Source organism: Podarcis liolepis, assembly GCF_965112155.1.
Source record: "Podarcis liolepis genome assembly, chromosome: 11".
In the NCBI taxonomy this organism is placed as follows: domain Eukaryota; kingdom Metazoa; phylum Chordata; class Lepidosauria; order Squamata; family Lacertidae; genus Podarcis; species Podarcis liolepis.
Window position 1 is genome coordinate 46142486 of NC_139565.1, and position 22270 is coordinate 46164755.

The 22270-nt window shown below is 43.9% G+C and overlaps 2 protein-coding genes across 9 annotated transcripts in view; both read right to left on the reverse strand.

Moving 5' to 3' along the window:
- The window catches only part of CCDC152 (coiled-coil domain containing 152), a 32143-nt gene extending 29366 nt beyond the window's left edge, over positions 1-2777 (reverse strand). The window contains exon 1 of one of the 5 annotated variants that reach the window (XR_014517261.1): positions 2653-2777. The gene's annotated coding sequence lies outside the window, so the exon portion shown is untranslated. Of the gene's footprint in view, positions 1-1512; positions 1708-2464 lie in introns of those variants that run through there. The other 4 variants (XR_014517262.1, XR_014517263.1, XR_014517264.1 and 1 more) reach the window with 4 other exon arrangements.
- A 3686-nt stretch (positions 2778-6463) lies between these two features.
- Positions 6464-22270, reverse strand: part of GHR (growth hormone receptor) — a 108491-nt gene continuing 92684 nt past the window's right edge. For all 4 annotated transcript variants that reach the window (XM_083466004.1, XM_083466002.1, XM_083466005.1 and 1 more), the window contains exons 3-9: positions 22034-22175; positions 21353-21510; positions 18838-19016; positions 16889-17054; positions 15776-15866; positions 11748-11817; positions 6464-10908 (exon numbers count right to left, since the gene is read on the reverse strand). In XM_083466004.1, the coding sequence (XP_083322130.1) occupies positions 9934-10908; positions 11748-11817; positions 15776-15866; positions 16889-17054; positions 18838-19016; positions 21353-21510; positions 22034-22175 (1781 nt within the window). In that variant the 3' untranslated portion in view covers positions 6464-9933. The remainder of the gene's footprint in view (positions 10909-11747; positions 11818-15775; positions 15867-16888; positions 17055-18837; positions 19017-21352; positions 21511-22033; positions 22176-22270) is intronic.

The window sequence follows — 22270 nt, forward strand, 5'->3', positions numbered from 1 at the left end:
ACCGTATCATACAACAGAGATGGGGAATCTCAGGTTCGGGGGGCAAATGGGGCCATTCAGGCTTCTCTGTTTGGCCCTTGGAACTCTCCCTAGCCCAGCTCTTCACGGGCCCTTTTTACAAGCTCCTTAAGTGCTTTTGCCTGAGTGTCCTTGAATTCTGATAATGCTTCTTGCTTGCCTGGCTAGAGGCTAGAGAGGGGTTTGTGAGTGTGTGGAAACTAGCCTGTACAAAGGAAAAAATTATATTAAATGTTCTGCCCTCTTAACCAGCTCATGACTGACATGTGGCCCTCTGAAGGTTGTCCAGATGTGAGTTCAGCCTCCACAATGAAGAAGATTCTCTACTCCATTCATACAAAAATAATGATGTGCCCTAGTTAAAAAATAAATGATTGCTTCATGATGATTTGAGAGAAGATATGATAGCCCTCTTCCAATATCTAAAGAGCTGTCACATGGAAGAGGGAACAAGCTTGTTTTCTCCTGCTCTGGAGGGTAGGACTCAAACCAGTGGCTTCAAGTTACAAGAAAGGAGATTCCAACCAAACATCAGGAAGAACTATCTGATGATAAGAACGGAGGGAAGGGAACAAACAGCTCCTCAAGTTTGCTTTCTGCGAGGTCCGTTTCTGAGTGAGGTTGTTAGGATGCCGCAGAAGTTGATTCCCCAAATCCGGGAAATACGCTTGTTTATTAACATTTTCCTGCACTTTATAAATTATGCTCAGAGAGGCCAGAAGTACTTAACAGCCCCTTTATAACATGGTGACCCTGTAAAATGGTGGGGGCTGCCTTCTGGGGTCCCTAAAATCTGCTAAGCCCAGTGTGATTCAGAGCGCCCCCCCCCCACAATGACCATTGATTCCCAGTTCAACCATAGGGTAAGGTTGATTTGATTCCCTGTCCCTTTTCTGGATGCAGATCTGCAGTCCCTGCTTCTTGCCTGGCGGGGTGTGTGTGTGCCATTTTGTAGTTCACCTCAGGTGCCAAAATGTCTTGGGCCAGCCCTGACAGCAGGGTTTTCTGGAGTATGAAAAGTATAAAGTGCTATACAGTGGTACCTCGGGTTAAGTACTTAATTCGTTCCGGAGGTCTGTTCTTAACTTGAAACTGTTCTTAACCTGAAGCACCACTTTAGCTAATGGGACCTCCTGCTGCCGCCGCGCCGCCGGAGCCCGATTTCTGTTCTTATCCTGAAGCAAAGTTCTTAACCCGAGGTACTATTTCTGGGTTAGAGGAGTCTGTAACCTGAAGCATATGTAACCTGAAGCATATGTAACCCGAGGTACCACTGTAATCTATAGTAGCAAAACAAGGCAGAGCCCTGTGATTTGTTATTTATTGTGGCATCCAGCTTTCATGGCCAAAAATAATCTTGATACACCGCAACAAGTGTATTAGTCTTTACGGGAACCAGAGAACTGTGATTCTTTTGCAGAATCTTGTTATTTACTATTATATTTTTCTGTATGGCATTGCAGTTTACAAAACACCCTGTAATTATCATCTCACTTAAATGCCTTGTTATCTTCATGGCGGCAGCAAACACTTCAACACCAGCCAAAGATGCCCCAAGGGAAGCCAAAGATATTCCCTGCCAGGCTGATCGCTAGCATTTGTAGATTTTCTTCTTGAAATTTTTGTCCAAATGCATAAGGCACTTCTTTCTGGAATGAACTATCCCTCCAGAGTAACAGCAAGATTACTGGACCAGTTTTATATACTCAAAATCCTAAACAGGAACAATACAAATAAGCAAAACCTTCATCACTGGTCAATCACTAGGAATGCCTGTTTATCCTCCCATTTAAAGCAAGGCTCAGTTTAACCAAGGAACAATATGATGGATGCATTATTTTTATGAGAAAGGACTATCATGCATTGTGAATGAGGCTGACGAATTTTGAACTGGTTCTTTTAGAAGCAGGTTGTTTGGGCTTGCTTGTGTCAATGAGCTGGTGATCATGTTTAGCCATAGTCAGCCAGAAAGTTCCGTGGGTGACCTTAGCCTAATCCCTATTTTCTTAACCTACCTCACAAAATTGTGAGGTAAGAACCATGTAAGAACTTGAGTTGTGTGGTTTTTTTGGGGGGGGGGTTGAGGAAAGGTGGTAGCTACATAAAAAAGAAAGGAAGAAATGGATGCTTTACCACCACCTTATTTCTATATCTCTAAAGTATTTTAAAAGGCAGAAGAGCATGCTGGCCTGGTGTTTTCCTGCTCAGCTGGCAATATTCAAAAGGATATACTCATTCAGAATACATTTCGGAGTCAGTGAATGTGTTAGTATGGAGTGACAAATTTTATAGGGAAGAGGGAGGGTACGCATTGACTGAGGACTCAGAGACACAAGTTTGAGGGGAGGTTGGTGTTTGGGCCATGAGGAACTTTGGCATCCTGAAGTGACTTGTCAAAATTGGAAGCAGAGTTGGCTCGAAAACTAGGGCAAAACTAAGCCGCTACCTATATTTTTTATTATTACTTTTTCTGAGACAGGTTCCCCTTTACAAAGAGAATTCCCACGAAACTGCTTCTGAGAACGTTTCCCTCAGAGTGACAGTTGCTTCCCTCTCAACAGAAAACCCACATAGCTTGCTGCCCAGAAAAGGCGGGAAAAGTCTCTGCCTCAGGAACCAACGGATGGAGCATACCACTCATGGCTTAAATGGAACGAGAGGGGTGTTTCCCCTGTGCTAGCCTGATAATAGGTTCATCCACACATTCCAAGTGGTTGGGAAAGGAATATGGACATCCCCCGCCCGGGTTCTGAGCTGCGCCCGAAAGAAACTTTTCTAGAATAGAGCTGCCTGCACACCATACATTTAAAGCACATGCTGTTCCTAAAAATTCTGGGAACTGTAGTTTGTCCCTCATAGAGCTATAGTTCCCAGCACCCAGTTCCCATGATAGATTTTTGTTGTTGTTGTTCAGAACCCATTTCTTTGCATAGATCTTGTTTTTAAGACAGTACTGGTTCGGATAAAATTCATAACGTTGTTAATTTTCACACATATTTCTATGTGTACAGTGGTACCTCGCAAGACGAATGCCTCGCAAGACAAAAAACTCGCTAGACGAAAGGTTTTTCCGTTTTCGATTTGCCTCGCAAGACGAATTTCCCTATGGGCTTGCTTCGCAAGACGAAAACGTCTCGCGACTTTGTTTTCTTTGTCTAAAAACAAAGACATGTTTTGTTTATAAAGTTAATTTATTTTCCCTTCAATTTTTGAACTGCTCTTTACAGTATGTGTGACTTTAAAGAGCAGTTAATAAACTGTTGTTGTACCAAATTTGGCTTTGTTTGGACTTTTTTTGACCATAGGAACGCATTAATTGATTTTCAATGCATTCCTATGGGATTTCGTGCTTCGCAAGATGAAAAATTCGCTAGACGACAAAAATTGCGGAACGAATTAATTTCGTCTTGCGGGGCACCACTGTACCTTGCGCATGTGTTTGGAAGCTAGCACTTCTCCTTGGAGAAAGCAATTTATCAAAGCTGCATTTGAAAGGAAACCCTTAAAGCAAGGTTTTGAAAAGGTCGAGGGGTGCACTGGCACTGCAAAGGATTGGATCCTCCCTCTGAGCAGCTGTTAAGCAAGAGAATCTAATCTTGTGTGGCTTCCTTACTGGCAACGGAAGCCTTGTTTTCTAAAACAGTCAATAATGTCATTTTATAATTGAGTCTGTATATGCATGTTCACAAGCGGCAAACTCCACAACCCCAACAGTTTGTTTTCTAAGCTCAGGGAACACTAATTATGCTCATTAGAACACCTGCTTGCAAGCTTAAGCAAGTGACTGCATATTTTAATGTTTGCAAATGCTAAATGGCACCTTTCAAGGTTGCTTAATTGAACAAATTGCAGGGAACCAGCTTAATTGTTGCTAGCCAGAGATTCTAGGGACAAAAAAAAGCAAACACATTTGTTATTCTGCTTGTGTTGTGGACATAACTTTATTTTGGCCTTTGTTGTCAGAAACTGTCAGCCAATGACCCTGTAAAATGGCAGGCCAAGTCCAGCAGTGGGAAGGCTTCCAGGATGCTGTTTAGAGCACACCATCAAACTAGTATATCACATATAAAATTAAAAGGAACGTTTAACCACCCTCTTCTCGTACAAAAGATCACTGACCATAGGGAGGCTCAGATGACCCTCATAGATGGGGAAGCCTGTGTGATAAGTCTTCTAGATTTAAGGTGGCCAGTTAGACATTGTCCCCAAAGAAACTTTGCATCTCCCCCCCGAAATGCCATCCAATTTGTATATGGTGATTTACATGCAAAGACACAATTCTGTAAATAATTTATTTAAATAGAAATTCAACACATCTCACAACTTGTGTCTTAGCTCAGTCTGCTAGTCAGGTGCCACTCAGTGTTGATGGGCACCTTGAAGACCCCTCTTGCTCGTTCCGTTTACGGTTCCTTATCTTTAAACCATGGACCCCTTCACTGACAGCCCTTCAGTATGGAATACTGTTCTCTGGAAAGCAAGGCTGTGTAATACACATTTTATTCTAGAATCAATGTAGCCTGATTGTCCCGCCCCCCGTACAGTCCATACACAGTCTAATTCTATTGCATATTTTTCGCTCCTTCTGGAGAAACTGGTTTCATTCCGAAAAACAACAGTTTGTTGCAGATTGATTCTGCATTACTTGCAATGTGTCCATCTGAAGACAGATGCAGACCTGCCCAATGATGTTGTGAGTGGGCATATACTTCCTTCTTCACTCAGCTGGGGCATGCGCAGGAACAGACGTGGTTGATAAGCTAATCAAGGTGGAAAGTTTCAAATGGTATCAAGTAACCGCATCCACTCTTGTGGATGGCAGGATCTAGAACAAATCTAGATCCAAAGCAGCATGTTGAGGACGAATTATCATGGAGTGAGAAAAACTAGTTGTGGACTACATGACCACCCTATTCAGATGGCAGAAAGCACCCATATGCTTCGGGCAGGCTTCCCTGTTTGCAAACATTGCTCCAGCAATGGGGCAGAGACACTGCAGATGTGACATGACCCTGCTCTATGTCCCTGTCCCCCCTCAATATGATTGTTTATCTCCATATGATCATTTATTGGCGATGCTTGAAGGAGGGTTCTCTTGAACAGTAAGGGTCAATGAATACCATGTACAGCAGAAAGGATAGAGCCTACAGCAATGTGTTACCCAGGGGTACCTGAGATGGGTGGGTTTCAGGCGATCCCTCCCCATGGGTTGAAATAATACACCAGGAGGGTTGTTAGCCCTGCGCACTGCAGTGGCCAGTATATGAAGGTTTAAATATATGCTGGTGCGTGCATGTTGATCTGTTCCATGCAAGAGGGGGAATTGATGGCAGGATTCCCCACCACCACCTCCTTGCATGTAGTAGCTCTATACCCTTACATCAACACCTCCGTCTTCACACACACTGGCCAAATGTATGGATTATGATGGTGGTGGTGCATGGCTGTTGTGCATGTTGGCAAAAGAGGCAGGAAGAGTCTGCAGAGTCCCGTGAACCCCTCACGTGTTTGCTCATCGTGCGCGCTAGCATGTGTGCTTCACCACTGTGACTCACACATGGACACAAGGGAGATGATATACTCCTCAGAGGGTGGCCAGTAAGTACATTGTTGCAGTAAAAATGAAGCTTTGAGAAATGCAAGAACAAAGTTTGCTTTCAGTGTCAAGTCAGGAGGGGGAAGAAACCCTCGTCCTTCTGTGCAACATTAGGAAATGTTGGCATTGCGTAGGCTGTGTCCTCCTGAACTCTACTTTGTTTTTTAAGCAAAATCCTTAAGTTACTTGTAGACGTGTAGGCAAAGGAGCACCCAACACAGTAAGAGTGTATTGAAAGCTTCAGCTGCCTTGGGATCACAGTGGTAAAAGGAAGCTTAACTCTTTCTCTCCCTGCCAGAGTCCCAACAACAAAAAAATCCTCTCCAAAACTGCTATTTGCATATCAAGGGCAGCTCTCATAGGTACCAATGGAGACGTCCCATTAAATACAAGTAGCAGTTTAGGAGGGGCAATTTTTCTTGAGACTGTGGCAGAGAGTGACAAAGTAAAATCCTTGCTTAGGTTTTCCCAAGACTATTTAAATTGTTTTAAAAGTGCATACTCATTGTATCAACACAATTGGCTTGCAACTAGTTTGGCCCTTAAATGTCTCCAATGAAGATTCACTGGCTGAGGCTGCAGTTTCCCCGGGGATGAGAGTGGAGGGCTGGAGTGGGACAGGGGGCATCTCTTCTCCACAACTTTTCAAAGTAGGCGGAAGAGTTTGTGCCGCTTGAATTTTCTCAGATAGTGGCCGTCAGTCGTGCCCTCTCTAAGCCCCACTTACATACTTGAGGATTACAGGACAGAAATGACACCTGTGGCATTGTGATGGTTAAAGAATAAAATATTAAATGTGTTTTCTCCCTCTGTAAAGTTTGTGCAATAAAATATGCAATGATGTCATAATGGATTGAAGAAAATAAATTTATTGAAATAAGGAACACTGACAGAAGGCAAGTTAAATATAAACAGAAGGACATAAATCTTTATATTGGGGTATAATGGCTTGTGTAACCAGCAGAGTACCAAAATGACATTCTGAGATTGATTGAGGTATTTAACTAGTTTTTGGTGATAGAAACACTCTTGTCAATAAGACTTGCTTGCCCCCGAGAGAGACTCACATAGCTTCAATGGCATTAGGGCCTAGAACTAAAGAAGGCAGCTGTTAGAAAAATTTAACAGCGGATTAGCAGAGTATCTAATAAACTTCAGCTTAAAAGTACGAGCCAAATGCAGAATTTCCCAGTTTCAAACATTTGGAAGGCAACGCACTCTTGCTCTTATTTGTGGCTTAAAATATTTATATTTGTTAAAATAGCAAGTACATAAAAACAACGTTGACTTCTGAAGCAAATCATGATTTGTTTCTGAGCTACATTTTTTTTTTGTTTAAAAATGCTTATGGCAGAGTCTTCCCCTCTAATTTGCTTTGCTTCTCAAAGCTTGCTTACATGATCCAAGATGCATGGATTTTAAAATTCACAACTGTGGTCTATAATAAAACTCAGTATTTTGTTTTCATTTACACGTGGTTTCAGGCCACGTACTGCAGCTTGCTGTGATCTGCTTTCACAGAGCTCTACTCACCTGAGACAAAGGCTGTTACTGTTGACACGGTCCTTTGGATAATATAATGTATAAACACAGCCTGGAAGGCAACCAGATGATATGAGAAAGGGATATTTCTGGTTTACCCCTTCTGCTATCTCCAGCTAATCTCCCCTCCTCTTCCCCATCTCAACTGCTAAAGGAGACTAGTAAGAAAGCTACCAGGGATGTGGGTGGCACTGTGGGTTAAACCACAGAGCCTAGGACTTGCCGATCAGAAGGTCGGCGGTTCGAATCCCCATGACGGGGTGAGCTCCCGTTGCTCGGTCCCTGCTCCTGCCAATCTAGCAGTTTGAAAGCACGTCAAAGTGCAAGTAGATAAATGGCTACCACTCCGGCGGGAAGGTAAATGGTGTTTCCGTGCGCTGCTCTGGATCGCCAGAAGCGGCTTAGTCATGCTGGCCACATGATCCAGAAGCTGTCTGTGGACAAACGCCGGCTCCCTCGGCCAATAAAGCGAGATGAGCACCGCAACCCCAAAGTCGTCTGCGACTGGACCTAATGGTCAGGGGTCCCTTTACCTTTAAGAAAGCTACTAATAACATAAGATCCCGCAGCATCTCCTCTTTCCTGCTCAGGATGACTTCATGGCTTTACTTGACAACTTGGGACAGAGCTTTTGAAACCCTAAATCATCAAGGAGCCACACGTAACCATGCTGCTACTGTTTCAGTGTGATCCTAAGCAAGTTTATTCAGAAGCAAGTCCCACAGAGTTCTGTGGGGCCAGTGCTGCAATCATGAAATACATTTTAACACATCAAACACAGTGGGGCATGATTCACTAATGAGAGTCCTGCTTATTTCCTCCATTCGGCTGCGCATTAGTGTGGAGATGGCAATGCAACAGCCAGCAACCGTTTTATTGGTTGAATGTGTGACCTGTGACCAAGGAACAGCAGTAGCAGGCTCTTGGGTTCTGCCTAGTTCACAGCAATGTTTCAGTATGGTACGGATTTGTACCCACAGCTCAGTGGCAGAAGGCTCCAGGTTTGATCCCTCTCATCTCCACTTTTTAAAAGAAACAATTAGGTAGTAGGTTATACTAAAGTTCTTTGCCTAAACTCCCGGAGAGCTTCTGCTACTCAAGAGTGGGCAATACTGAACTAGATGCATCCAGGATGTGGGCTCAGTTAAGGCATATTTGTATGATTCCCCACGGCTTGAAGTGGGCCCTGCGTCCTGCGCCCCACAGCTCAGAACACTGGACTCCAGAAATTCTGAGTTGGAGACGCTTTGGGTCTAAAAACAGCTGCATATAAGGGCAGCATGGAGAAAGTAAGCGGGGATGGCGGTGGGGGGCGTGTGTGCAGGGTCTTTGAATTTAGCCCCTGATTATGTAAACAAAATTTGAGATTGAAGTATGTTAAGGCGTACCTTGAGAGAGAAAAACACAGGTAAATTGTAAATGAGGCGTAAGCAACGCGACTTCTTTAAAGCCTCTGAACAACTGACGTGCAGAATATGCCAAACACAAACACACAAACAAACTACACTGTTAACAATACTGTACTAAGTTCTGTAGCTTCATTTGATTTGGAGTCTGAGCTTTACAAACAGCCTGGAGCCCCCTGCTCAGCTTCCACTGAGAATATTAGCACTGAGAGGTCCTCAACAGTTTTTTGAGGAAAGGACTTCAGGATATATTGTGAAGCATAGTGTTGTCAAGTCACTGGCGCTTATTCGCCAGTGTGTATTTCTAAACGTCCCATAAAAGTGGATAGTGTTCTTGAAAGGCCCTGAAAAATCCAAACCCATTGTAGTTTTTACTGCTATACAAACTGAGTTATGTCTTGTTACAACAACAGACTCTTGTGACAGATCTTGTATGGTTTGTACATGTTCTGATTTGCTACATGTAAAATACAGAAGCATGAATAGCACTTTTAAGAAACGAATAGGCCTCAACAAACTAGTGTAGCAACTAGTTCTCTATAGCTTTTGTGGAGGTATAAAAACTTTCTGTAAAAAATAATATTCTCCTTATATTCTTTTCTTCTTTTAAAGTTGCTACAATGATTGCAGCAGATACATTCCATAGACAGATCGTTATAATTAAACTACAGTGTGCAGTGTAAATATAAAATATCCATGCCTGCTTGTCTAAAGTATTAAAATATGTATATTTATATAAATCAAAATAAATGTATTATTTAGCCCAACAATTTCCCCCCTGTCCTTCCCAGTATTTCATTCTTCAATTCCCAGTATCAACATCTCTGCATATGGTAGAATTTTAACATGAACTTGCTCAAACTGCAGAAAACACCTGACATTAGCTTTTCGAATAAAGATGATTTATGTAACGTTACAATGCCGTCCAATGCATTAAGAATGACCCCAAATCAACACCTACAATTAACAAAAGACACTCACTGCTACTGAACCAACCCCACCGACGTTTCATAAGACAATATTTACAAGACACGACAGCAATACTGTGATTGATTCAACATCTCAGGTAAACGGAGAAGGGACTGCATTAGCCGACACCCCTCTGAAAATACTGAACGCGTTTGTTTTGGTTGAAGCATACACACTCCCCAAGCCAACTCCATGCCACTGAAATATATGCACTCCCCAATTCAAAGGCTCTAGGTGAGCATGGACGGCCTCCAATGTGAACACGTAGCTCCACACCAAAGTGAGCATTGAAACCCCTGCTCACAGGGAGCTCTGCATGTGTTTCAGAGCCTCACAGAGGCATGGACTGAGGAGTGGGGAAGGGGGGGGGATGGCGCCACTTCCTACTCAGTCCAAGGAAAACTAGGGCAGCATTTTGTTTAGCTGGTCTGTGCTCACGTAACCACAGGACGCGATGAATTCCTTGTCTGGCACTGGGAGAGCGGTGGCGTTGAGCACAAGGCCTTGCGGAGATTGCACTACATGGATGGAGGTATAGTCTGCCACAAGCACCTCGGCACTTCCTGGCTCTTCCTGAACTGCTGCCCTCGCAGGATTCACAGCTGTAGGGGTAAGGCTCTCGGCGGTGAAGTAAGCATTTTCAAGAAAGCTCTGGTCTTGAACTTCTGGCTCGGCTTCTTTGTGAAGTGTGGTGGGGACGCATTTTTTCACATCCAGCTCACAGAAATAGGCACTGTCCATGTCGAAGCTGGGTTGGCACTGGGCAACTGGTTCTTTTGGAGTCTCGCTCGGATCTCTCCCCATCTTAACCTTTTGCCCTGGGGAAAGCACAACCCTCCCTCCTGGAGTAATGTCGCTGACCAGCGTGTAAAAGTCAATGTTGGCCATTGAATTCTGGTTGCTCAGCTGGGTCTTGACAGGCGGGCTGGTCGTCTCGATAGTGTCAGCGACAGAAACATGGGCTTTGGACTGCTCGTTTTCGCCCGGGCGATCAGGCACCCCCTCAAGACCTGACGTTGGCTTCTCGTTGTCTTTCTGGTCAAGGCCCAAGAGATCCTCCTCTTTGTGGTTTGCCTTCTTGGACTGGTCAATGTCTGAGGTTCCGTCGCAGGTGTCGCTGGCGCTGAAGTCGGTCTCTGGGATATCTGGCTCACAGCAGCTGGCTCTCCCAGAATCGTCATCCCTTACGCCAAGGCAGCCTTGAGACTTCAAGCGGTCGTCGCTGAGGAGCCTGTCAGTATCCAATCCTTCGTTCCTCTCTTCTGCCTCGTCTATATCCAGCTCAATGAATTCCACCCAAGAGTCGTCTCCGTACAGTGGTGGCATGCAGCCACCATGACTGGCTAAGATGGAGTTGACTTCATCAAGTTTTCCTTTCTATAGAGCCAATTAAAAAAATAATAATGACAAATTGCAAGAGAGGAGCAACAGTTATCTGAATGATTAAATATGCCAGTATTATATGTGTTCAATAGAAAGGCCAGCTGAAGTCCCAAACTCATAGCTGTCAACTTTCCCCTTTTCTTGCGAGGAATCCTATTCGGAATAAGGGAATTTCCCTTAAAAAAAGGGAAACATTGACAGCTATGTCCGAACTGTGTGTTAGAGCACACTAGATGGCTGGGAGAGAACTGCTAGTGTGCTGTGAAAAAGAGATCAGGTTCATACTTGAAGGCTCCTGTGTGTCATTGCCCTAGACCAGGGATGGACAAACTTGACCCTTCAGCTGCTTTGGGACTACAACTCCCATCATCCCTAGCTAACAGGACCAGTGGTCAGGGACGATGGGAATTGTAGTCCCAAAACAGCTAGAGGGCCAAGTTTGGCCATCACTGGTCTAGACAACTCATTCCCAAACTTTTCCTCACATCAAATTGCTTAGGGTCTTGATGGACCATTGTTTTGCCTGTTGTAGCAACTGTAATGTGCTGTGCCATGTGCTGTATGATTTGTAATTGTGACTTCATTGCTTCTTTTATTTCTTATATGCTAAATTTTATTGTATTGATATTTGATTTCCATAGTATTTATAGGATTCACCCCACAGCACTGGTGCTTGTGCCAAGAGTGGAAGACATGATCTCACAATCCTCAAGAAAGCCCTCACACAACCAAATTTCTTAGGTAGCACACCATTTTAGACTGTTTAGTGTTGCTACAGTCAGTTACTCTGATCATTCTGAACACTCTTCCATAGCTTCCCCACAACAAATTACCTTAAAGAGGTCTGGATCGATTCCTTTAATTTTGGGAACTGGAACAGGAGGAAGAATCAGTATCTTTAACCTTGAAAAGAAATAGCAACTTTTAACACAAAGAAACCTTTTGTGGCTACAGAAGAAACACAAAAAGTATATCATGAATAATAAAAACAAAAATGTGTGTTTTGGTAACATGTTGTTGAATACTTGGGTAGCATTTGCACAAACCTGACAATATTCCAAACTGGGGTTTGAAGGACATTTTTACCGTACTTCTTCTGTAGGAGCTTTTCTGCAGGTTATATAGAATTCTGAAGTTGCAGAATTCTGGACTGCACCACTTCGGTCTGTCGATAGGGGGCTATATTTTTGGCCTTCCCTTGAGTAAAAAGATCCCTGCATTTGGTGGGAGTGTCTAATAGGGAAGGATTTTGGAATATGGTTGCTGATTACTGCCAGGAATTTTCCCACATTAGACCAGAATTAAGTCCCCAGAGCCATACTTCTTTATTTTATTTCTTACATTTATATTCCACCTTTCCTCTGCCTTGAAATGTGTTTTTTTAAACACCACCACAACCAACAACAACCACCAAGCAGTGTATACATTTTACTAAATAAGCAAGCAAACAAAATGGTACTATGGTTTCCTGTGTGGAAGCCCCTCAAATTTCTGATCAAATTCCAATCGAGTACAGATGTGTGCACACATCTGTCACACAGACTAGTAAGCAAGTCGTCCCATAAGCATGGTATGCTAAGAATTCATTTATTTATTCCTTTAGAGATCTTGTTGCATTTTTTATGTGCGTGCATGCACATGTTTTGTTGTCTGCATTCTAAACTGTATTTCAAAATAAAGCACCCTTCATGTGTAAAACTAAAATAGCAAGGAGAAAGGCTCAGTGTAGTCCTCTCAGTGATATACTGTTTACTAAAGGCAAGGAGCCTTAAGTGGGAAAGCATTCAAAATTATTATGGAACCCCCCACTCCCAGTTTGAAATGATACAGCCCTTTCATTTTGCATAACTTGAGAATGAATGGCTGCAAGATTCTTATCTTGAAACTGGGAGACTGAAATAATAAATGTCATAACTAGCAACGTTTTAGAAAAACAATGCACATTTGGGTATGTGGCCAGGATGGGATTACTCAATATTGTGCAGAGTGCCTTTCTTACGAAAGTCAAAAGACATGTTGGAGAGAAATGGAAGGGAGGTCATCCAGTTCTATAAATAAAGGGTTGGTTGCTGTTGAGGATATAATTCTTCTCACTAGTGACATTGGCCTTCAGTGAAAGCCAGCAAAAAAAGGGGAATGCACAAATCATTGGGAATTAAGTCAGCATGAATTCTGGTCTTTAGCAAAGGGTGATTTGCAGCATATGAGAATTTCAAAAGCCATCTTTAGTACTTTCTGAATCAAGTAACTGATGTCAAATACAAGGATGGGTAAATTCCCTTCTCTTGTTTTTGTTCTGTTTTGAACATCTGTTTACTATATATAACCAATGGGGATAAAATCCTCACTGGGAGGTTAAATATGGAGGCCCTTGGAAGTTCCTGTTGTTATTTCTATGATTCATCCACTCAGTCACCTGGCAACATGTATGGGTAACACAGCTATCACAGATGTAACACCACAGACAGATTTATTGCCCGATAACCCTCAGATATAAATACTCTGTCATCAAGTAACAGTTCCTTTGTACAGATGAGAAACTGAGGATGAGTTGCCAGGATGACACACTAAGTTCATGGCTAAGCAGGGATTTAAAGTCTGGCCAATGTAGTCTCTTCCAAATGTTGTTGGAACCCAATTCCCATAGATCCTAGCTGGCATGGCCAATGGTCAGGGATTATGGGAGTTGTAGTCCAGCAAGATCTGGAGGGCGCCATCTTGGTTGCCTCTGCTCTAGGGCAAGAACCATGCCAATAGCTGGGCTCCCAACCCTCCAATAAACTTGACTAAAGACCAATTCACACTATCAACTAGGCACAGTAAGTAGACAGGTTGGGTGGAGAATGTGGGTTGCATTAATAATAGGCAGAAGCTACAAGGCAATTGCCTCTACACACTACTAGCCCTGTGTGCAATCCACTTTACAAATACTTCTGGTCCTTCTGCTTTTGGCGGCTTTCCAGTAGCATGGGAAATGTGTGTTGAGTTACAAACTGTAGGGTGAAGTAATTGCACATCATCTTTGCCACTCAACCCATGAGCTGTTCAATTTCCTCCCCTAGAATTAGATCTACGTGCTAGCAGATCTTGCAAACAGCCTCGTATTCTGCTGTTTAGGAAGCTTGTATTAACAGTGCAGACAGAACACTGCAAGCATTGATCAATTAGATGAGTGGACCAAAGCTTTAATTGATAATTCTTTCCCAACTCTTTTAAGTGATGGGATCACATCTAAATTTGGACAGCTCATGGGCTGAGTGGTGAAGGTGATCAGTGAGGTGGTAGGACTGAGGTGGTAGGTGGTAGGATTGTCAAAGGCTCACATTTATAATTTAAGGCTGTTTTGGTACTGGTGTGCTATTGTAATAAGGAATAAGAAAGAAAGAAAGCATCAAAGAGATGGCCTTCTTTCTGACACCTCAGCGGTATCTTTTGATCATGGACAAGTGTGAAAGAGGTTATCTTCCTTCAGTATTTCACAGATATTTAGATATGGATGCATGCAAATGGATATGAATGCAAATCAATAAAATAATCGGAGGAAAGACATTTAATTATTAAATTACAATTCCAAAATCAGTTGACTAGCCTTGTAAAAAAAGGAAACCTGTGCAATGGGCACACTCACTTCTTCATATAATGCCTGCGCAGTGAAAGCCCAAAGCACATATCAATGTTAAATGCATTTAGCATGCAGTTTTTAGAAATTGCAAATACCATCTAGTGTTTGTGTGTTTGTTTGTTTGTGTGTGTGTGTGTGTCTGTCTTATGTCTGTCTGTATGTTAATCATGTAGATCAGAGCTTAACGTACCATACTGTGTCTTATGATTTTGGTTTCCCCCACCCCATCTCAACTGGTTATTAACTGAAATAAATAAATGGGGGAGGAGGAAGGAAGAAGGAGGAATTTAACTCTTTCTCCCCTGCAGTGATCCTCAGGAAAATCCCTCCATGGAAGTTAATATCTGCATTGGAAAGGTATCCCCTCATAGTGCCATATCACGCTTCCATGCCTGCTGCAATCCGAATAACTATCAGCCTCCCAGCTGATGATATATGCAGTTTAAAAGCCCCACACCCCTACATATGAAATACAAAGATGCCTTTAACATCATGTGTAGTTTGGGCTATGCTTTGTACTGCGATTGCTGCATCCAGAGAATTAGGCTGCAAGCCTTTTTATCCCCACTAATGCAGATTTCATTGCTGAGGTCACTTTGGAGTAAAGCCAAATCTGGAAGTAACTGCTCCCTTTTTTTTTTTTTAAACCATACTAACATGAAAAGGTTCTCTCCCTCAGGATGGCTTGAGCCATGCTTCCTCTTGCGTCTCCTGGAACCACTGCTTTTTAAACTGTTGCCTTGAGGAGTTTTGTGTACCCGTGTCACGGAACGTTATAGAAACTGGGAATGGATTTTCTCACTGGTCTGTCTGTATTAACAGTTTGCTACAACAGTGAGCCATTGGCCATAGCTGATGTGAGCAGGCTGTTTGCGTGATGTCAGTCATGAATTCACATGAAATGCACAAGCTATGAACTGACTTGAGGTTGTGGCTCCAACATTATAGGATGCAACATGAACAGAATGTTCACATGAGCTTTCTGTTAGTGCAAAACGGACAACTAGCAGTCGAATCCAGTGGCAGGGATCCTTAGGCCTGAGGGGCTGAACGTGGTCCAGAGTAGGTTCACTGGAATGAATGGACCTATGTTACTCATGTCTGTTCATTTTAATGGGCCTACTACGTTGAAGAGGACCAACATTGGATCCATTTTTACTGAAGCATGGGAGAAGGTTTAGGACAACTGGTTGTTCAAAGCGTGACACATTGTCACGTGCAATCTAGCAAATAACTTACTTCTTCTGTTTAGAAAAGAGCAGCGCAGTTAACATCACCATTACGCCAAGCGTACCAAAGGCAAACACCATAGGCCAAGGAAATGAGAATTCTGAAACAAGAAAGAAGCAAGAACTGTGAGTTGTTTCAGTTATTTGGGTACTCTTTAGTATTCTTTGATGATCTCATGCTGATACACACACACACACACACACACACACACACACACACACACAGAGAGAAACCCACATATACAGTGGTGCCTCGCAAGACAAAATTAATTCGTTCCGCGAGTTTTTTCGTCTTGCGGTTTTTTTCCGTCTTGCGGAGCACGGTGTCGGAAAAGTTTTGGAAAAGCTTCAAAAATCAAAGCTTCAAAGTCTTCAAATACCTCAAAAAAGGCTACCACACCGCGTGCTTTGAGTTGCTCCTCGAAGTCAAGTATTAACAGTTTTAAGAAAAAGGAAACAAACTTGCAAGACGTTTCCGTCTTGCAAAGCAAGCCCATAGGGAAAATCGTCTTGCGAAGCAACTCAAAAAACCCAAAACCCTTTCGTTTTGCGAGTTTTCCGTCTTGCGAGGCATTCGTCTTGCGAGGTACCACTGTACTGTATTTTCCATGTATAAGACGCCCCCTATTTTGGGGGACTCAAATTTAAGAAAATGGGGGGATGGCACAGAGTTGTTGAGCTTTTTTTAAGAGGGATTGCCAAAAAATCAGTCACCCGCGTGCGTCACTAAATGTGCCTCTGTTCTCTCTCCGGCAGAAGCTGCCAATTGCCCACCCAATTGCCGCAGCGTCAGCCAATCAACACCAGCCATTGACGCAGCAACCAATAAGACGCCCAATAGCTGCTGACAGCAGTGGCAGCAACCAATCAAACATCCACCCTATGCACTATCCATGTATAACACGACCCCCACTTTTTAGCGTAATTTTTAAAGAAAAAACCCCAGTCTTATACACAGAAAAGTACGGTATTTGTTTTGGGGTGTGTGGCAGACTTTGGAGCCTGAGGGGTGCTGCAGAGGCCCACCCTGGTGCGCATATCATGTCTGCAGTGAGGCCAAGGCATAGAAGTCGGGCATGAAGTGGAGATATTTCAAATAAGATCTCTTTTCCACCCAACTTACCTTCGTCATCGCATGGCACCTTGCCTGTGGAGTCAAAAGATACGTAGAGGGTGTCACTGAAGTCCCCATACATTTCAGAAACCCCTTGCGCCCGGACTCGTATCTCGTAATCGCGGCACGTCTTCAAAGAATATACAGGAAACATCGTGGCGGCCTTTGGCTCCAGCTGGAAAAATAAACGGAGCGGTTTTCTGAGCAGTCTTACGAGAAAGGCTGCTCTTTGCTCATAAGCAAAACTCTTATGGGGGGAGGGGGTCTTAGAATTACAGATTCACAGAACTGTAGAGTTGGCAGGGACCCCTTGGGTCATCTAGTCCAATCCCCTTGCAATGCAGGAATCTCAGCTAAAGCATCCATGACAGATGGCTATCCAATCTCTGCTTGAAGCAGAGTCCACAACCTCCTGAGGCAGTTCGGCAGTCAGGTGTAAGCAGCCCTGAATTCAGGGGAGCTCATTCCAGTAATGGCTATTATTATTATTATGGACTGGGTTTGAAAAGGCATTGAATGGTACACAACTTGAATTTGATTTAAAGAATTAATAAGGGCCATAATCTTCAGTTAATATGCTGCAATTAAAAAAGGAGACAATGGACTGAAATAAATTTACATCTCAAAACAAATCGTTAATAATTTTAAAGTCAAATGTTTTCTTGAATAATGCATTAGAAACGCATTAAAGCCCAACTGAGATTGAAGCGGCTGCAATTAAAACCACCCACGACGGTTTAAAATAAGAGGCAACGCAGGGAGTAGATGAGCAATTATTGCAGCACAAAGGAGAAAATATTAACAACAACACGGAGAATCAATAATATAGGAAAGCTGTTGGGACAAAACAATTAAGGGAAACTTACCTATTTCACTGAAAGTTCAATGTTGATAAGACGTGCCAACATTTGCAGCGCAATCTTAATCACATTTCCTCAGAAGTAAGCCCTACTGAACTCAGCGAGGCTTATTCCAAGATGTGTTAGGCCTGGATTGCAGCCTTAGGCTTTCCTTAACAAGTGTTTGTTTTATTTATTCCTTATGTGTGTGTTAGGCAGCACCATTGTCTGCATCCTTTCCCATAACCCAGTAAATGAACGACGTCAAAACCGCAGAAACTAGAAGCTGCCGAAAACTCCAGTTAGGGCTGTGCTGTCCTTGGATCAAGGGGTGACACTGTTCCACAGCTGGCTGCAGTGGTTAACCTTTTTCGGTCCAGGGGCCACACTGCACTCTAAGGGTCACATGCTGGTGGCCAAAGAAGTGTGTGTGTGGCTAAAAAAATAGCCAGACCATGCTTTTGCACATATGTGCAAAACCCACCCAGCCCAGGGCACACATGTGGAATTCTGGGTAGCATATGAACTTGCGGCTCCAGAGCCAATCTCAGGACAGCAGAAGCATACATCATCTACTCCACTGAGCCCCAATTTAGTCGGAGGGTTTCCGTTCCTTTTTTTTGCACCCCTGCTACCACCCAATTCTCAAGCGGTCTTCAGGGGCCATAGGAAACAACTTCAGGGGCCAGATCAGGGGTTAGGTAAAGGTAAAGGGACCCCTGACCATTAGGTCCAGTCGTGACCGACTCTGGGATTGCGGCACTCATCTCGCTTTATTGGCCGAGGGAGCAGGTGTACAGCTTCCAGGTCATGTGGCCAGCATGACTAAGCCGCTTCTGGCGAACCAGAGCAGCGCACGGAAACGCCGTTTACTTTCCCACCCGAGCAGTACCTATTTATCTACTTGCACTTTGACATGTTTTCAAACTGCTAGGTGGGCAGGAGCAGGGACCGAGCAACGGGAGCTCACCCCGTCGCGGGGATTCAAACCGCCGACCTTCTTATCGGCAAGTCCTAGGCTCTGTGGTTTAACCCACAGCTCCACCCGTGTCCCTTGGATCAGGGGTTAGCCACCCCCAAAACTTGACATTCTCCGGGGCTTGCTCCTAGTACACATACCTTCTTCCACTCTGTCTCATTGACTTCTTTGTACTGCAGCTGGTAGTGGAGGGTGATCCATCCATTCTGAACATCTGCGGAAGGTGGAGGCTTCCAGGTGACCTGGATATCGGTATAGATGCCTATTGGGCTGGTGTTCAGAACAGTCCAGTTGAGTTCGATGGGAGGGTCTGGTATGACTGTGAATTAATATGCATTTTTACTTCAACAAGTAAAGATCATTTTTTGAAATTTCCCAATATCCAATGACAGAAAGGAGTTCCTTTTTTATTTATTTTTTAACAAAGCATTCCCAGTAGGTCCACAGAATGCATGTATTAGTGAGTAGGACCATTCCTGTGACTGCTAGCCCAATGCTGAGGTGGCTGCTGGCCTTCCCCCCCCCCCAATGGACACTTGTTCAGTGTTAGAAACTTAAGATATTTAAACTAGGCACCAAATGGCTCCTTGAACCAGGGGTCTGCAACCCGCGGCTCTTTTACACCTTTGCCGTGGCTCCGGGGCGGATACTAGTGAGGGGAGGAGGCGCATTGTGTGCCCCGACACTCCCCACTGTGGCGGGCGCTGTACTGGCTGTGACATCGCATGGGGGCAGTGCGTGCATTAGTCACGCACCGTCCCGACGTCACCTTCCCGCCCGCTGTCAGATCGCGGCTCCGGAGATATATTTGTTTTAAATGTCGCAATGGTTCTGCGGCTCCCAGTTTTTTTTTCTTCGGAAACGGGTCCAAGTGGCTCTTTTTGTCTTAAAGGTTGCAGACCCCTGCCTTAAACCAAGGTTGCAGTTGCCAATACAGAATGTCTAGTTGCCATTTAGGGGAAAGATGGCGCTAAAGTTTTATTTTTCAAATGATGGACTGACAGTGATTGATTCCCATGTTAAAAATCTGGCTGGTTCAGATGACAACCTAAGTTAAGAAATTTGAAAACCTAAAGAAGAAAAGCCACTTTATTCAGGGACAGTCCACATATATATTGGCCTATTCCTACCTCTTTTTCTTAATGGTGACACGGACCATTCAATAACATAGGAATAGTCTTCACAACTGTGAGCGGGGCAGTGGGGTGGGGCAAGCAAAGACAAGCTACAACAATTAACTATAACGTCGTTCACTGCTTCTGCACAAAAGAAGCATTTTGTTTCCAGTTGTGCAGATAACTGATAGAATTCTACAGAATGTGGTACCAGGGTGTGAAAACAGTCACGATCCAATGATCCCTAGGCATGCACATCCTGGCACCCAGGCATCTTCACTTGATCACAAGTGGTCGATAGCCAGGTGTGTAATGCACCTGGGATCTGGCTAATTCCAAACACTGGCCCCTATGTAAGTACAGATGCCTGTACACAGGATCTTCTTCATGCAAGTGGGATCTTCAAAAGAGACTGCCTACACAGGTACATACAGTGGTGCCCCGCAAGACGAATGCCTCGCAAGACGGAAAACCCGCTAGACGAAAGGGTTTTCCGTTTTTGAGCTGCTTCGCAAGACGAATTTCCCTATGGGCTTGCTTCGCAAGACGAAAACGTCTTGCGAGTGTTCCGATTTTGTTCCGCTTCCCCCCCTTTTTTCTAAGCCGCTAAGCCGCTAATAGCCTTTTAGCCACTAAGCCGCTAAGCCTTTAATAGCCGCTAATCCGCTAAACCGCTAATAGCGCTAATCCGCTAAGCTGCTAATAGGGTTGCTTCGCAAGACGAAAAAACCGCTAGACGAAGAGACTCGCGGAACGGATTATTTTCGTCTTGCGAGGCACCACTGTATTTATGGATGTGGCCAATGGACTAAACCATGGGTAGGTAAACTAAGGCCCAGGGGCCACATCTGGCCCAATCATCTTCTAAATCTGGCCCACAGACGGTCCAGGAATCAGCATGTTTTTACATGAGTAGAATGTGTCCTTTTATTTAAAATGCATCTCTGGGTTATTTGTGGGGCATAGGCATTTGTTCATCCCCCCCCCAAATATAATCCACCCGCCACAAGGTCTGAGGGACAGTGGACCGGTGCCTTGCTGAAAAAGTTTGCTGACCCCTGGACTAAACCCTAACCCCTGTTTCCAGGTGTTCAGTGAATGTGCGAAGGGATCATCTGAACACCCCGGACAAGCCAGAGGAGCTCCTGGTCAGTAGAAAGACGTGTCAGTGAATAAGAGTTCAACTAGTTTGGAACCGGACTGTACAGCCCTGAAAGACTCAGGTTTAGGATTTGAGAAAATGCCTAGATCTGGATTCCCAGGTGTACTTTTGCTTAACTAAGGCCACTGTGGCAAACCATGCTGGATCTGGCCATGGTGATGTATGCTGCAGTTGTATCTGGAGTACTGTGACAAGCTGGTGCCTTCTAGATGTTTCGGAGTATGACTCCCATCCCCAGATCCCAAAGTTCCAATAACTAAAATAACAAGAAATTCAATAAAACAGCTGCCCTTAGGCGATGCTCAAAATCAGCTTCCTGAGGCAACAAATTAACCTTTGGTTACATGGCTGCAATGGAAGCACGTAGCAGAAACATACCTAGGTCCTCCACACGGAAACATAATTCGTCATACATCTTGCTTCCATTAACCAGCCTGACACAATAAGGAACCCAAATGGAGGTGTAGGTTTTGTTGAAATAACAGCTGTTTTCACCGGCGGTTACATAATCAGGACATTCTTTCCATTTGCCCAGCCTAGAAGGATAGGAAGAAAGAACTGTGAAAAAATAAGGATATTATGAGCATCCTCTTCTCCCCGCCCCTTTTAGGGAAAAGAGTGGCTACGTAGGGTTTGGAGCAGACTGGTTGATTGATAAAAGCAGAAGACCACCTGTATGTGACTTTGCAAAAATAACAACCACAAAAAAACCCAGCAACAACCCCAAACCCTTGAAACCTTATTAACACATGTAGTGGATGTATTGATAATTCAGTGTTTTCACATTACAGCTATGTGTATTAATTTGCTTACTGATGGCAGGGTCCCTGTTATCAATGTGCCTGTTTTTTGTGAATGGTCACTGTTAATACTGTAATTATTGTCGTCTGTACTTTTCCATACTGACCTCATGAGATTCAGGGTCTTGGAGATCCATGAATGGCATAGGTTATGGTGTGAGGAACTGCCCCCCCCCCCCAGTTTCATAACCTTCATCCAGATACTCATTTCCGGTGCTATAACATGGAACACACATTTTAGACAGCAATTCCTCCGTACTTTTCTAGGTTCCTTTTTGCATACACCAATTTCACGGCTCCGGCAGCTGTTAAATGGGAAAAGTTGCCATCCTTCCAGTAACATGAAAAGGTTTCCAGTTCAGGTGACCGGCACTTAATGAAGTGTGGTTTTCCTGACAAATCTGTATGTAAAAAGGGGAGAGGGAGAAAGAAAAGGAAAGAGTGAGTATGTTTTCAAAGAGATCAAATACAGCAATCGAGGGATTAAAATAGCAAC